This window comes from Balaenoptera musculus, chromosome 15 (assembly GCF_009873245.2).
Source record: "Balaenoptera musculus isolate JJ_BM4_2016_0621 chromosome 15, mBalMus1.pri.v3, whole genome shotgun sequence".
Lineage (NCBI taxonomy): Eukaryota > Metazoa > Chordata > Mammalia > Artiodactyla > Balaenopteridae > Balaenoptera > Balaenoptera musculus.
Window position 1 is genome coordinate 83,418,987 of NC_045799.1, and position 16,118 is coordinate 83,435,104.

General features: G+C 40.6%; 1 protein-coding gene across 7 annotated transcripts in view; it reads left to right on the forward strand.

Annotated features, from left to right (window-relative positions):
• The first annotated feature begins 237 nt into the window (after window positions 1–237).
• The window catches only part of USP42 (ubiquitin specific peptidase 42), a 41,918-nt gene continuing 26,037 nt past the window's right edge, over window positions 238–16,118 (forward strand). For 6 of the 7 annotated variants that reach the window (XR_005016576.1, XR_005016578.1, XR_005016577.1 and 3 more), the window contains exons 1-3: window positions 238–349; window positions 4,546–4,795; window positions 6,874–7,074. Coding sequence is in view for 2 of the 7 variants with exons in the window: in XM_036826838.1 (XP_036682733.1) it covers window positions 4,555–4,795; window positions 6,874–7,074 (442 nt within the window). In the remaining 5 variants the exon portion in view is untranslated. Of the gene's footprint in view, window positions 350–4,545; window positions 4,796–6,873; window positions 7,075–16,118 lie in introns of those variants that run through there. The other variant, XR_005016580.1, reaches the window with a different exon arrangement.

Here is a 16,118-nt window from a genome sequence, read left to right on the forward strand (position 1 = left end):
GCTCGGCTCCACCAATCAGCGCGCTCCTTCCGCGGCCGACCGGCGCTCCAGTGACGCGCGGGCCAGCCTGCGCCCGCGGCGCTTTGGCGATGGCCCCTCCCGCGCTAGCCCGGCCAGTTAGCTGCGCGCTGCGCCTCCTGTGCGACGGCCCCTGGGCGGCGGCGCGTGCGGGCGCGGCCTTGGCGCGCCCCCTGGCGGCCCGGCGGGGCGCTGCGGGCGCGGCGCTGACCCGGAGGCGGCGGCGGCGGTGCCCGGATGGAGGCACGTCATTGTCCCCCGCCGGGCGGCTGGGCTGTGTGCGGCGGCGGCGGCGGCCGAGGGGGATGGAGCGAGCGCCGAGCCGGGTCAGGTAAGCTCCCGCCTCCTTCCTGCCAGCCGCTGGCCGGCGTGGGGCCCGCGGAGCGCCCCGCTCGCCTCGGCCGCAGCTGGCCTGGCCGCCCCTCTGCCGGCGCGGCCCGCCGGGGGCTGGCGCGGCCCCTCGCCCGCCGCCCCCTCCGCAGCGGCGGGCCGCCCGGGACCCCGCCGCGCCGGTGGCAGTGCCGCCACCGCCGGCCGGGCCAGGCCGCTGGGGAGGGGGCGGTGGCCGCGACGGCCGCGGCGGCCGGGCTCCCAGAGCCCCGGGCTGCGCGGGGAGGCCGGACCCCCCTGGTTGCCATGGACACTGCCCTCCCACCCCCACCCGGCCCAGCCCGCCCCCCTCGGCCCGGGGGCTGGGCCCGGCTGGCGGCTCCGGGGCAGCGAGGCCCGCATGGGTCTGCCCGGGGTGGGCGTGTGCCGGCCGCCGACCGCTGAGCCGCCCGGAGTCCCCGGGCCGCCCGCCGCCCCCCGCGTGGCTGCCACCTCCCGCCCCCGAGTGCTCCTCGGAGCCCCGGGCTCGCCTCCCCACCCCCACTGCGCCCCCCAAAGAGACAAACTTTCCCACCCGGGCGTCCCGCCGGCCAGCCCGCCGCGCCGGTCCGTCCTCGCGGGGCCGTCCACCTAGCTAGTCCACCGGGTGTCCGAGTTCCCCACGCCTGCCGCCGGGCGGAGCGGGCACCCTCGGGAGGAGAGGAGGGGCCGGCCGGCCCGGCGTCGCGTCCCCCAAAGCGCGTGTGCCCTGGTCCTGTTCTTTATCTTCGGGGCAGGAAGACCCAACTTACCTGGGGCGGGGGCGGTGGGGGGGGAGAGGGCGGTCAGTTTCAGATGTTTGAGAGGAAGATTTGATGGGACAGAAGTTTTACCATCTAGGACTTTAACCTCGCTATAATGAATGCAATTGAGATTACTTTTGTGGAATAGCTCTTTTATATTACGGGAGGCCTTAGGGCTTACTTGTTAATGGGAAAACACGTTGGTTATTTAAAGTAAATACACTCAAATAACAGTAAAACTGGTTGAAAAACTAGTTAGCCTCTAAAACAGCAGTATTTTAGGTTCTCGTACGTTTTAGTGGAGTCTCAAATTTTAACTTGCGCATTTGAAACATAATTCTCCTCTTCTGACTGTATTATTCATTCAAAGTGCATCGGTGTTGTGAATAATCGGTTTCACTTATTTGTATTTAGGGTCAGTTTCACTTTCTTTTCTGTATCTGAATTAAGTCTACAGAGTTGTTTTTGTAAAAGTTTAAAGCGAATTGATTTGTTTACTTACAAATAAGCAAAATCCAGGTTGTCTTTTTAAAGCTTGTGAGTTTTCAAATGGAAATGCAACAAGAATGTGGATTACATTGTTTATTAAGAAGCACAGGTATAACAGTTTGTTTTTGCATGTATTGATATTTTTACCACAATGTATGTGGAGTGCCATAATGTTCAAATAGCCATATGCTTATTCTTTTAAAAATGAAAAAGAATAATGTATTCTAGCATTTGGTCACCACAAGGGAGAAATACCATATAAGGGACAGCATTTTAAGACTTTCAAGTAAAACATTGTACTTAAAGCAGGTACACTTAATGGAAACAATTGAGAAGTCACTTTGTCTCATTCCTCCACACACATCCAACCTTGATTTTTGTACTCAGTTTTTTTCAAACATGCTTTTGTAACTTTTTGTTTGTCTGTCATCAGGAGGTGTTGAGAGAAATTTAAACTTTTCATTGAAGTAGTTGCTTAAAAGTCCTGAGATTTATTTCAGTAATGTTTAGAAGCTTTACTGAGACTAAAGAACATGTGACATCTGAATCCTGAGCCCTACGCAACATTGTTTGGCTTCCAGAAAGGTTTTCTCCATAGCAGATGGAGTTTAGTTTAATACCTGATGGTTTCAGGGTAAGAAGTCATTGGCTGAATATACATCTGAAGGAGAATGGATGTTTTTGGTTTTCCCAAATTATAATGCTATATGGTTATCAATGACTGCGTTGTACGTTTTCCTTGTTTTTTTTTTTTCTTAATTTAAGAGTTGTGTGACCACCACCCCCCCACCCCACGCCGCGACCCCCCCAAAGGCAACTGGAGCAAGTAAAATGGTTTTATTTGGTCATTTGTTAATGATTGTCCTGAAGGGATGTTTATCCCAGAAAATCAAGGTTTTTGCTATTTAAATTACTGTAAATAAGGCTGGCTTAACCTTCACTGTTTGGCTTTCTTTTTCCTTTTCCTCCTTCTCTACTTCTTTTTCCCTTGTTGTCTTACTCTTGCCTCCACACTGTTTTGTAATTTCTTTTGACTGTCAGATGAGGAAAGTATAAACTTTATTTGGATAATATGGCTCAGGCTTTCTTCCTGAATAAAGGTCCTGTGTTTTACCTAGATTGACTTAAAATTTCAGTTCAGTTTTTCTTTTCGTTAAGATCTAATTAACATCTTCTTCTCTGTTTCTACATAAGATTCCAAAAATATTTAAGTTTGTACTTTTTTGGGGGGTGATAATCTTAATTTAAATCTTTAATTTAAAATCACAACAAAATTGAGGCTTTTAAAAAAACCTTATTGTGAGTAGACAGTGCATCATAACATTTGTTGAAGTGTCACATACACGGGTAATTATTTTACTGTGTTGAATATTTTTTAAAACAAGTTTTAAAGGCTATTCCTACTTCAGAATTTTTAAGGATTAAATGAGATACTTTATATAAAACAGTCAGCGAAAATTGGTGCTAGGAGCAAACACTGGTTATGTCTTGTCTTCACAACTCATTCATTTGTTCAACACGTGTGTGGAGAGCTTTCCTTGTGCCAGGTCAAGGCATGTAAACAAGAACATGATGGAGAGCCACAGGCAGGACGGCTGTGGAGTCCATGCCCGAGCGCTATGGTGGAAATCAGCCTGAGGGTGCCCAGGGCGCCGCCAGAGCTTCCAGGAGGGGTTCTCAGACTGTCTTGGGGGAGGGCACTATCAAGGAAAGTGTCCCAGAGAAAATGAATTCTAAACGGAGAAGGGGGGTGGGTGTTCACTGGCTGGAGGTGGAAGGGTGGAGGAGATTTGGGGAAAGAAGAACAGCATGTGCAGAGCCCGGAGAGAGAAGGCGGGACAGGACCACGGGGCGCGGAGAGGCTCCTAGGGCGGACGGGCAGTGTCCAGAGTCCAGGTGTCGGGATGCTGGGCCGGAGGCAGTCGGGGCACGCCTGGAAGATCATCTGCAGAGCAGTGGCCTGCCAGATTTGGTTGCTGCTGGGCAATATGGGAAACATTCCTGAAGTGCTGTGTTGTGGAGCTTGGTAGAGCCCGAAGGGACCCCAGCCGGGAATTTTGGGCTTGGGACCTTTTCCCAGTTGTGACTAGTTTGGGTAATAGTTGCTCCATTTCGTAGACCCAGTGGATTCTGTCCAGTCTCTTGTAGGTCATTATGAAAATTAAGTAAGTTAGTGTGTGTTCAGTGCGTAACGCAATGACTAGCACATAGAAAGTGCTCAGTTAGTGGTGGCCCTAAGATTTTAATAGGGTTCAGAGAGAAAATTATAATTAAGTACTTTTATAACATGTATTTGTGTTCCAGTTTGATGTCAGCAATGCCTTATGGACTTCATTTTAAAAAATCATATGTGCGAAATAAATGAGCCTCTTCAAAATGTGTTTCAAAAGGGAGACTTCCTATATTTTAAAAAAAAGTAATATATTTCAAACAGTGTCATTTTGGACTTTAAGCTTCAAATTAAAGCTAGATTTTCTTTTCATGTAGTTGAGACTTTTCCTTGAGGAATTATATATGAATTGAAAATTGAGCCAAATGTGTTAGTGCATTTCACATTCTAGGTTTAAGCAAGGGAGAGAAAAAATATAGGTTCTTGGTGAATGTATAGAGTTGGAAATTGAGGTACCTGATTATAAAACGAAATATCAGATTTTCAGAGGGCATGAAATAGAATGACAAGATCTAATCAAATACTTCATTGAAGATTTTATAATTAAAAATTGTTGGCATGTTCAGATTAGCACAACAGTAAATATCCCAAGGAAATTATTACAAAGTTAAAAAATAGTGTTGCTTTTGTATTGGGGTGATTTGTTGGAAAATTAGCCTAGCCGTTTATAATTGTTTTCAAAGATCTAATGGTAGAATAAGTAGATTACTTTTCTTACCTTATGAAACAAACGTATGCTTTTCTCATCTTTTACAGAGGTGGACAATGACCATAGTTGACAAAGCTTCTGAATCTTCAGGCCCGTCAGCCTATCGGAACCAGCCTGGCGGCTCTGAGGCCGTCTCGCCTGGAGACATGGACGCGGGGTCTGCCAGCTGGGGGGCGGTGTCTTCGGTAAATGATGTGTCAAATCACACGCTCTCTTTAGGACCAGTACCTGGTGCTGTAGTGTATTCAAGTTCATCTGTACCTGAAAAATCAAAACTATCACCACAAAAGGATCAAGGTACTACTCTCTAAAAGAATCACTGCAAGAAACTCCTGTATAAATGCTGTCAGTGGGTTGGTAGTTTCAGAGAGGGGCTTATTTTGCAAGATACACTGCCACCTGAATGGCCAGCAGAGTAGCATTATTTGACAGGCTTCATTTTCCTCTGCTGCTTGTTCATGATTAACATATGTATCATAACAAGGTAAGATTATTTTTAGTTACTATGAATTTATTTGTAGTTGAGTTCCTAATTTTTTGAAGGATAAACTTTGTCTTGGTGAGAATTGAGATGGGCAAGCATTTCATTAACTTGTCAATTAACTGTAGTGCCCTAAGTAAATGTCTACCTTTGAAAATTTTACAGATTTTTTTTAAGATGTTTTTAAAAATGGTTGCCTTTTGACAAATGAGCTCCACCCAACTTTGTTTTTTGTGTGTTTAGTTTTTGCCAGTTAAAATCGTCTGTAGAAATAAAGCTCTTTGAAAGCGAGCAGATCGTGTAAATGTTACATTATGTATAAAGCCAGGTTAATGTGGTTATATTTGTTAAAACCCATCCTGATAAGTAAGACATTGACACTTTAGTTGGTACTCCTGAGACTTTCGGACTTGGAAGCTTTGAAACCTTAAGAGATTAGTTCCTACTCAGAACATTGTTTGGTTTAGAATAATTTGGCTCTCACGTTGTTTTGAGTCTTCCTAGTGCGTGTGATATTGTGATGTGGAGGTGGGTGGTATGATTTGCTGAAGGTGTTTTGGGTGAGGGGACATTTACATCACAAATCAAACAACTGAATGTTATACAGAGAGGTTTAAAGACCTTTATAAGCAGGGCATTCCCACAGGACATCCTCTCACAGACTCCAGCCTCCTGTCACCTTGCTGGGGCTCCTCTCTCTTCCTCAAGATTTAGTTTGTATCACCCCACCTGGCCCTTTTGGGGGCCTTGTCACGCTCTTTGAACATCCATTTCTCCTTTCCTGATTTTGCTCTCCCTTCTTCACGAAGCTGAAGCCTGCCTGTTTGCGTGCTTAAACACTCAGTATTGCTATTAAAAGAGAGAACCATCTATTGGGCATCTCAGTCTTTGGTAGTACTGAGGAACTGGCGAACTTTTGAAAAAACAGTCTTGCTATGGATGATTTTTGACCTTTCCTAAATAAATAGTTTTTGAGCCTCACCTGAGTATCATTAGCAATCTGTTTCTAAGTTTTAAAAATAGATAAGAAATTTTTAGGCCATGTCGACTATACTTATGAGTATGTATAGTGATGCCTAACAGCCTGTTTCCCTGCTGGTAAATTCGGGATGACATCACTACCAACCTTTGGAACTGAGAGTATCTGACAGCTAGTGAGGACTGAGTAGGTGAGATGATGGTGAGGATGCCGTGCTGGTGGGGGTACAGAATACGAGCATCCGTAGCAAATATTACAGGGAATCGACGTTCCTGCACTTTTATTGTGTTGTAGTTTATTTATTTTTAAAACTATTTTAATGAAAAATTTTAAGTAGGTGCAGAAGAGAGAATAATTGTAATGAAGTCTCAGCCCCTCAGCCAGCTTTGATGTTTATCAGCTCCTGGCCAATTACACCTGCACCCAGTTACTCCTCTCCCCACTCCCCATCATTTTAAAGCAAATCCAGGACTTTATACTTCATCTATAAATAGTTCAGTGTGTATATTTAAAGAATTCATGTCTGAAAATTAAAAGCTTTTTATATTAAAAATCCAGTCAATGTGCAGATTTCCCAGGTTGTCGTATAATTTATTTTAACAGTTGGCTGTTGAAATCAACCTCCAAACAAGGTCTATGCTTTGCATTTGGTGAATGTCTTTTAAGTTTGTTTTAATCTGTTAAATGCTGCCCCCCCCCCTTTTTTTGTCCTTGCAATTTGTTTATCAAAGAAACCAAATCATATAGAGTTTCCCACATTCTGGGCTGTTTCTTTTAAAATGTCCCTTTCTCCCCTGTATTTCTGGTTAGCTGGTCATAAGAATCTTGATCAGATTCAGGTTTGATGTGTTGCTATTTATTCAGCTTCGGAAGTATGCAAAGCTTTCTTTTTAAATATTTGTTTTATTTTTCTAGCCCTAGGTGATGGCATTGCTCCTCCACAAAAAGTTCTTTTCCCATCTGAGAAGATTTGTCTTAAGTGGCAGCAAACTCATAGAGTAGGAGCTGGGCTCCAGAATTTGGGCAATACCTGTTTTGCCAACGCAGCGCTGCAGTGTTTAACTTACACGCCACCTCTCGCCAACTACATGCTATCGCACGAACACTCCAAGACATGTAAGTGTTCTGTATTATGTTATGTGTGTAGTGTTATGGTATGCTAACGTACTTTCATTTTTTTCCTCTGAAATGAAAGTGAAGATTTAAGCCAAGAATTTGATTATCACTAAGGAGTTGGTTTCTTCTTTTAGAAATCATGGAGGAAGACTCTTAAAGATTTACATTCAGATTGCATAAAAAACATTGTGCACGTAATTTGACCTGTAGAATTATTTAAAAAGAAACATATTGTATCAGCATTTGGCATTTCTGAAGCCCCTGCTGGCTTTCTACACTTGCTAAAAAATGTGACATAAATGTCTACTGCCAACAGCTTAGGACAAGCAGGGTTAAGAATCCCACTTCTCCTGGCATCCATCCCGTGTTGAACGCTTGATTCATTTACAGGCTTTAAGCATTAGCGGAGAGGAGCCTCTTGTCACTGCTCCTCACCTCCTGGAAATTCATGCAGGACTTTCCCTTTAGTGTGTGAGAGCTCGGTTTTCAACTCAGAGGGCAGGAAGTTAGTTAACACATGTTATGTCTTTAATTAGGTGAGAGCCAACTCAGTGGTCAACTAGTGAAGTTCAGAATTTAGAACATATCCGTTTTTTGAGGTTTTGACCTTCTGCATATAGTATTGTACATACTGTTCCCCCTTTATAAATGAAATCTCCTTGTTCTTTGATCTACATTAATGTGTATGTGTGTATGTTAGGGTGCTAGTCCTTCATTATTAGGGTGGAAAAAAAGCCCCTTGGTTTCTTTTTGAATAGCTCTTTACTTTTTTGTTTTTTTTTTGCGGCTTGTGGGATCTTAGTTCCCCCACCGGGGATTGATTGATTGATTGATTGATTGATTGATTTGGCTGTGCCGGGTCTTCGTTGCAGCATGCGGGATCTTTGATCTTCATTGCGGCGTGCGGGTTCTTTAGTTGTGGCACGTGGGATCTTTAGTTGCAGCATGCGAACTCTTAGTTGCAGCATGCATGTGGGATCTAGTTCCTTGACCTGGGATCAAACCTGGGCCCCCTGCATTGGGAGCGTGGAGCTTAGCCACTGGACCACCAGGGAAGTCCCCCAGCCGGGGATTGAACCTGGGCCCTCGGCAGTGAAGGTGCTGAGTCCTAACCACTGGACCACCAGGGAATTCCCGAATAGTTTTTTACTTAATGGAGAATTTAGACTCACTCTTTTAAAACTTTTTTCCCCCAAAGAGCAAAATAATGGTTTTAAAGGATTTGGAAAGTACAGAAAATTTTAAGGTAACCAAAAGAAAATCACCTAGAATCTCACCATCAAGAGGTGTTTGTTATGCCAGTGTTTCAAATTACAGAAGGAAGATTCTGTTTGCCCTCATTTTCTTCTTTTTTAAGTCCATAATTCATTCCCCACAGACAGCTTTCCTATCACTTTTGCACTTAATGAAAGTAGGATGTGGATGAAAACCCAGCACTGGCACCTGGACAGAGAGAGGGAGGATGGAGACAAAAATGCAGATGCTCGGGGTGTCTAGAATTACGTGCCTATCTTTTATAGGCCATTGGTAGTTTTCTCTTTCTCTCTGTTTTCTCAGCTTTATTGAGGTGTTGTTGATAAGCAATAAATTGCACGTTTAAAATACACAATTTGATGCATTTTGACATTTGTGTATACCCATGAAACGATCACCACAGTCTACATCATGGACATATTCATCACCCCCCTAAAGAGTCTCAGTGCTCCTTTGAAATCAGTCCCTCCCACCCTTTCCTGTCCCTCATCCCCTCCACCCCAGGCAACCACTGATATGCTGTTTACTACAGATTAGTTTGTATTTTCTAGAATGTCTTATATGTGGAATTACACAGTATATATTTTTATATTGCCTGACTTCTTTCACTCAGCACAATTATTTCAGCATTATTCCATGTTGTTGCATGTATCAATAGTTAATTTTTATTGCTGAGTAGTATTCCATTGTATGGATAGATGTACCACAGTTTGGTTCTCCATTCACCTATTGATGGACATTTGGGTGGTTTCCCATTTTGGGCCATCACAAATTAAGCTACTATGAGGACTTCCCTGGTGGCACAGTGGTTAAGAATCCACCTGCCAATGCAGGGGGACACCGGTTCAATCCCTGGTCTGGGAAGATCCCACATGCCACGGAACAGCTAAGCCTGTGCGTCACAGCTACTGAGTCTGCGCTCTAGCGTCCATGAGCCACAACTACTGAGCCCATGTGCTGCAACTGCCAAAGCCCGCATGCCTAGATAGAGCCCGTGCTCCGCAACAAGAGAAGCCACCACAATGAGAAGCCCGTGCACCGCAATGACGAGTAGCCCCCGCTTGCCGCAACAAGAGAAAGCCTGCACGCAGCAACGAAGACCCAACGCAGCCAAAAAAACAAAACAAAACAAAACAAAACAACAAATTAAGCTACCTTGAAGTCTTTGTAAGGACATGTTTTCATTTCTTGTGGGTAAATATCTAGGAGAGGAATGGCTTGGTCCTATAGTATGTGTGCGCTTAACTTTAAGTTACTTCCAAACTGTCTCCCAAAGGGATTGTGATATTTTACATTCCCACCAGCAGTGAATGAAACTTCCATTTGCTCCCTATCTCCCCTAATACTTGGCGTGGTCAGTCTTTCCAATTTTAGACACTCTAATAGGTGTGTAGTATAATAGTGTCTTACTGTGGTTTTAATTTGCATTTCCATAATGAATAATGATGTTGAACATCTCTCCATATGGTTCTTTGCCATCTGTGTATTTGCTTTGCTCAAGTGCCTGCTCATATCTTTTGCCTGATTTAAAATTGGGTAGTTTTCTTATCGTTGAGTTTTGAGAGTTCTTTACGTATTCTGGATAGAAGCCCTTTATCAGATATGTAATTTGCAAATGTTTCCCAATCTGGAGAAAATAGTCTCCTCACACTGTCTTTCAAAGAGCATGCTTTTAGTTTTGAAGAATACTACTTCATTATTTTTCCATTTTTATCATCTGTGCTTTAGATGTTGCATTTAAGAAATGTGCCTAACCAGAGGTTGCAAAGATTTTCCCTTTTTTTTTTAGCAGTTTTATACTTTATTTTTTATATTTAGGTCAGTGATACATTTTGAGTTAATTTTTATTTGTGGTGTGAAGAATGGATTAAAGTTCATGTTTTTCAATATGGATATCCAGTTGTTCCAGCATTATTGTTCAAAAGATAGCCCTTTCTCTACTGAATTATTTTTGTACCTTTGTCAAAAATCAATTGATCATATACATATGGATCTATTTCTGGACTCTGTTTTGTTACACTGATCCACTATCTGTCTTGACACCATAACACAGTGCCTTGTTACTACATATTTAAAAGTTTTGAAGTCAGGTAACTTTTCCAACTTTGTTCTCCTTTTTCAAAGTTGTTTTGGCCATTCTTGGTCCTTTGCATTTCCAAATGAATTTTGAAATCAGTTTGTCAATTTCTACAAAAAAGCTTCCTGAGATTTTGATTAGGATTGTGTTGAATCTGTAAATCAGTTTGGGACGAATGACATCCAAACAGTATTGTCTTCTGACCCACAAACTAGGTATTTATTTAGGTTATCTTCAGTTTTTCTTAGCTGTGTTGCATAGTTTTCAGTATACAAGTACAGTGTGTACATTTTTTAATCCGATTTATCCCTAAGTATTTCATATTTTTGAAAGCTATTATAAATGGTAATATTTTTTGAATTTCGATTTTTGATTGTTTATTGCTAGAATATAGAAATGCAGTTGAACTTTGTTTATTGATCTTGTATCCTACAACTTTGCTAAGCTCCTTAATTCTAGTAGTTTGTTTTTTTTTTTAATACAGTTACTTGATTGATTGCCCTTGTGATTACTTAGAGGCACGTTTTTAGTTGCCAGATGATTGGGGATTTTTCAGAAATTGTCCTGTTACTGATTACTACTTTAATTCCATTGTGGTCAGAGAAGATACTTTTATTGTTTGAATCCTTTGAAACTTGAGACTTGTTTTATGCACCAGAACATGGTCTAGCTTGTTAAATATTCCACGTGTACTTAATAAGGATGTGTATTCTGCTGTGTTGGTTGGAGTTTCTATAAATGCTGATTATGTTTAGTTACTTGATAATGTTGTTGAGGTTGTCTTTTATGTCCTTTTACTGCTTTTCTGTCTACTTGTTCTATCAAATTTTGAGAGAGGTATGTTGAAATAAAATAAATTTTTGAATTTGTTTCTTCATTCTGTTCTATCAGTTTTGCTTCATGTATTGTGAAACTCTGTCACTTAAGGTTATTATGACCTCTTGGTGAACTGACCTATTTATAACTTATGAAATGACCCTCTTTATAAACCCAAATAATATGCTTTACTCTGAAATCTGCTTTGTCTGAAATAGAGCCACTCCAGTTTTCTTATTAATGTTAACATGGTGTATCTTTTTCCATCTTTTAACTTTTAACCTATTTATGTTTATATTTAAAGTGGATTTCTTGTAAACAGCCTATAGTTTGTTCTTGTTTTTTAATCCACTCTTACAGTCTCTGCCTTTTAAAATATAAATCATTTATATTTAATGAGAGTATTGATATGATTGGTTTTACATTTACCATCTTGCTATTTGTTTTCTAATTGTCCTGTATTCTTTGTTCCCTTTTTCATCGTTTTCTGCCTTCTTTTGGAATGAGTAATTTTATATTTCCTCTCCTTTATTGGCATATTTTCTCTAACTTTGTTTTCTCTTTTTAGTGGTTGCTTTAGGGTTTAGCATACATTTTTAACTTACCATAGCTTACATTGAGATACTATTCCATTTCTTGTGTAGTATAAGGACTTTATGACAATATACTTTCATGGTCTCTCTCTAGGCATTTGTGCTATTGTTGTCAAACATTTTTTTTTTTTTTCAAACATTTTATTTTTACTTAATTTGTATCCACATAATATATTGTATTATTTTGCTTTAAATAAAATTTAAAAGTTTTATTTTAAGTAGTTTGTTAAGGTTTCTTTACCAGTCTTTTATATTTACTTACTCTTTTATCATTTCCACTGCTTTTAATTCCTTTGTGTAGATCCAGGCATCCATCTGGTATTTTTTCATAAGCCTGGAGGAATTCCCTTAACTTTTCTTGCTGGTGACAAACTCTGTTTTTTGTTTGTTTGTTTGTTTGTTTTTTAAATAAATTTATTTATTTATTTTTGACTGCATTCGGTCTTCATTGCTGTGTGCGGGCTTTAGTTGCGGCGAGCAGGGGCTACTCTTCATTGCGGTGCACGGGCTTCTCATTGTGGTGGCCTCTCTTGTTGCGGAGCACGGGCTCTAGGCGCGTGGGCTTCAGTAGTTGTGGCATGCAGGCTCAGTAGTTGTGGCTCGCGGGCTCTAGAGCGCAGGCTCAGTAGTTGTGGCGCCCGGGCTTAGTTGCTCCATGGCATGTGGGATCTTCCCGGACCAGGGATCGAACCCGTGTCCCCTGCATTGGCAGGTGGATTCTTAACCACTGTGCCACCAGGGAAGCCCCCAAACTCTGTTTTTTTGTTTTTGTTTTATTTATTTGTTTGTTTTTTATTCTTGGTCTGAAATATCTTTATTTTGCCTTTTTTGAAGCTAAACTTTATTTTGAGGTAATTTTAGATTTACTTGCAGTTGTAGGAAATCACACAGAGGCATCCTATGTACCCTTACCCAGTTTCCCCCAGTGGTGACACTGTAGTTCAGTCTCACAGCCAGGATATTGATATCAATACAGTCAAGGTACAGAACATTTCCATCACTAAGGATCATGTTTCCCTTTTATAGCCAAGCCCACTTCCCTCGTGCCCCCACCTCCTCCTTAATCCCTGGCAACTACTAGTTATCACTTCTATTATTTTATCATTTCAAGAATGTTACATATATTGAATTATATAGTAGGCATTGGCTTTTTCACTCAGCAAAATCTCTGGATATTCATTCACTTTGTTGTGTATATTAATAATTTGTTCCTTTTTATTGCTGACTAGTATTCCATGGTATGGATGGACCACAATTTGTTTAACCACTCATCCATTAAAGGACATCTGGGTTGTATCCAGTTTCTGGATATTATGTATAGAGCTGCTGTAAACATTAGTGTGTAGAGCATATGTGTGAACACAAGTCTTTATTTCTCTGGAATAAATGCCCAGAACTACAGTTGCTGGGTCATAAGGTAGTTGCATGTTTAGTTTTGTAAGAAATTGCCAAATACTTTTCCAGATTGGCTGACCAGTTTCCATTGCCACCAGCCGTGTATTGAGTTCCAGTTGCTCTGCATTGTTGCCAGCATTTGGTGTTTCACTATTTTTCATTTTAGCCATATGGTAATGATGAGTATAATGATATCTCATTGTAGTTTTAATTTGCATTTCCCTAATGCCTAAAGATCTTGAACTTCTCTCCATGTGTTTATTTACCATCTGTATATATCCTCTTTGGAAAATATTCCTTTGTGTCTTTTGTTCATTTTCTGTTGCGTTCTTTGTTTTTATATTGTTGTTTTGTTCTTTATATATTCTAGATATTAGGTCTTTTTCGGATGTATATTTCCAACATTTCCTGCCAGTTTGAAGCTTGTCTTTTCATCCCCTTAACAGGGTCTTTCACAGAGCAAAAGTTTTAAATTTTGGTGAAGTCCAATTTTTCCTTTTATGGATTGTGCTTTTGCTGTCAAGTATAAGATCTCTTTGCATAGCCCTTGATCCTAAAGATTTTCTCCTATTTTTTTTCCTACAAGTTTTATAGTTTTACATTTAGGTATGTGATCCATTTTACGTTAATTTTTGTATAGCATGAGGTTTAGTTTTTCTGTCTGTGGATGTCCAGTTGCTCTAGCACCATTTGTTTAAAAGGCTATCTTTCCTTCATTGAATTGCTTTTGCACTTTTGTAAAAATTCACTTGAGTGTATTTGTGTGGGTCTACCTCTGGGTCCCCTATTCTGTTCTGTTAAAGTATGTATCTGTCCCACAACACGGTTGGTCTTTGTTATTGTAGCTATGTAATAAATCTTGATATCAGGTAGAGTGAGTCCATCCACTTATTCTTTTTCAAAATTGTTTTTTTCTATTCTGGTTCCTTTGTCTTTCCATATAAATTACAGAATAATCTTGTCTATATGTACAAAAAAATCTTGTTGGGATTTTGATAGAAATTTTGTTAAACCTGTATCTAAGTTTGGGGAGAATTGACGTCTTTACTATGCTGACATTTCCAGTCTGTGGATGTGGTATGTCTCTGCATTTACTTAGATCTTCTTTACTTTGTTTCGTCAGTGTTGTGTAGTTATCAGCATGTTTTGTTTTGTTAGATATACACCTAATCCTTTTATTTTTTGAGGAATTATAAGCATCATTATATTTTTAATTTTGGTGTTCACATTTTTATTGCTGGTATATAAAAATACATTTGATTTTTGTATATTGACCTTACTGACTTCACTTAATATTTCTAGGCTTTTTTTTTTGGGGGGAGTCCTTGTATTTTTCTATGCAGAGAATCATGTCATATGCAGATAAGGACGTTTTTACTTACTCCTTACTGATCTGTATCCTTTTTTCCCTTTTCTTGCCTTATTTCACTGGCTAGAACTTCTAGCAATATGTTGAATAAGAGTGATCAGAGCTGACATCCTTGCCTCATTTCTGATCTTGGGGGAAAAGCATTCAGTTTGATGTTAGCTGTAGGTTTTTGGTATATCCTTTTTATCAAGTCAAGGAAGTTCCCCTCTATTTCTTTTTTTTTTTTTCCTCTTCTATTTCTGTTTTACTGATTCCCGCTTTTTATCTTGAATGAGTGTTGATTTTTGTCAATAGCTTTTTCTGTGTCAAATTGATATGATCATGTGAATTTCTTCTTCAGCTTATTAATATAGTGGATTATACTGGTAGATTTTCCAGTTCTGAGTCATCTTTGTATCTCTGGAATAAACTCCGTTTGGTCATGATGTTTATTTTTATATTTTGCTGAATTTTTGTTAAGGATTTTTACATGTGTTCATGAGATATGTTGGTCTGTAATCTTCTGTTTTTGTACCACCTTTGTTTGGTTTTGGTATCAGGGTAATACTAGCTTTATAAAATGAATTTGGGATATGTTAACTCCTGTTTTTCGAAAGAGATTGTGTAGAATTGATGTAAATTCTTATTTAGTGTAGAATCCATCAGTGAAACTATCTTGGCCTGGAGATTTCTTTTTTGGGAGTTTTAAAATTGCAAATTTAATTTCCTTAATAAGTATAGGGCTATTCCAATTATTTTATATTGGGTGGGTTGTGGTAGTTCACTTCTTTTGAGGAATTGGTCCATTTTTCCAAAGTTGTCAAATTTATGTGTGTGAAGTTATTTATAATATTCCTTTGTTATCCTTTTGATGTCTGCAGGGTTGATATCCTTGTTTTTGCTTCTGATATTGGTATTACTGTAAATTTCCCTTTCAACACTGCTTTAGCTGTGTCCCCAAACTTTTTTTTAAAATAAATTTATTTATTTATTTATTTATTTTTGGCTGCGTTGGGTCTTCGTTGCTGTGCACGGGCTTTCTCTAGTTGTGGTGAGTGGGGGCTACTCTTTGTTGCGGTGTGCGGACTTCTCATTGCAGTGGCTTGTGTTTTCTGCGGATCACAGGCTCTAGGCACGCGGGCTTCAGTAGTTGTAGCATGCGGGCTCAGTAGTTGTGGCTCGTGGGCTCTAGAGCGCAAGCTCAGTAGTTGTGGCTCACGGGCTTAGTTGCTCCGCAGCATGTGGGATCTTCCCAGACCAGGGCTCAAACCCATGTCCCCTGCACTGGCAGGCGGAGTCTTAACCGCTGCGCCCCCAGGGAAGTCCCTGTGTCTCCAAGCTTTTGATATGTTGTCTTTTTATTTTCATTCAGTTCAATATATTTTTTAGTTTCCCTTGAGACTTACCCTTTGAACCATGGGTTATTTAGAAGTGTGCTACTTAGTTTCCAGGTATTTATAGACTTTCTTGTTATCTCTCTCTCACTGATTTCTAGTATTTTCCATTGTGGTCAGAGAACACACTTACTATGATTTCAGTTGTCTTATTTTTTGAGGTTTGT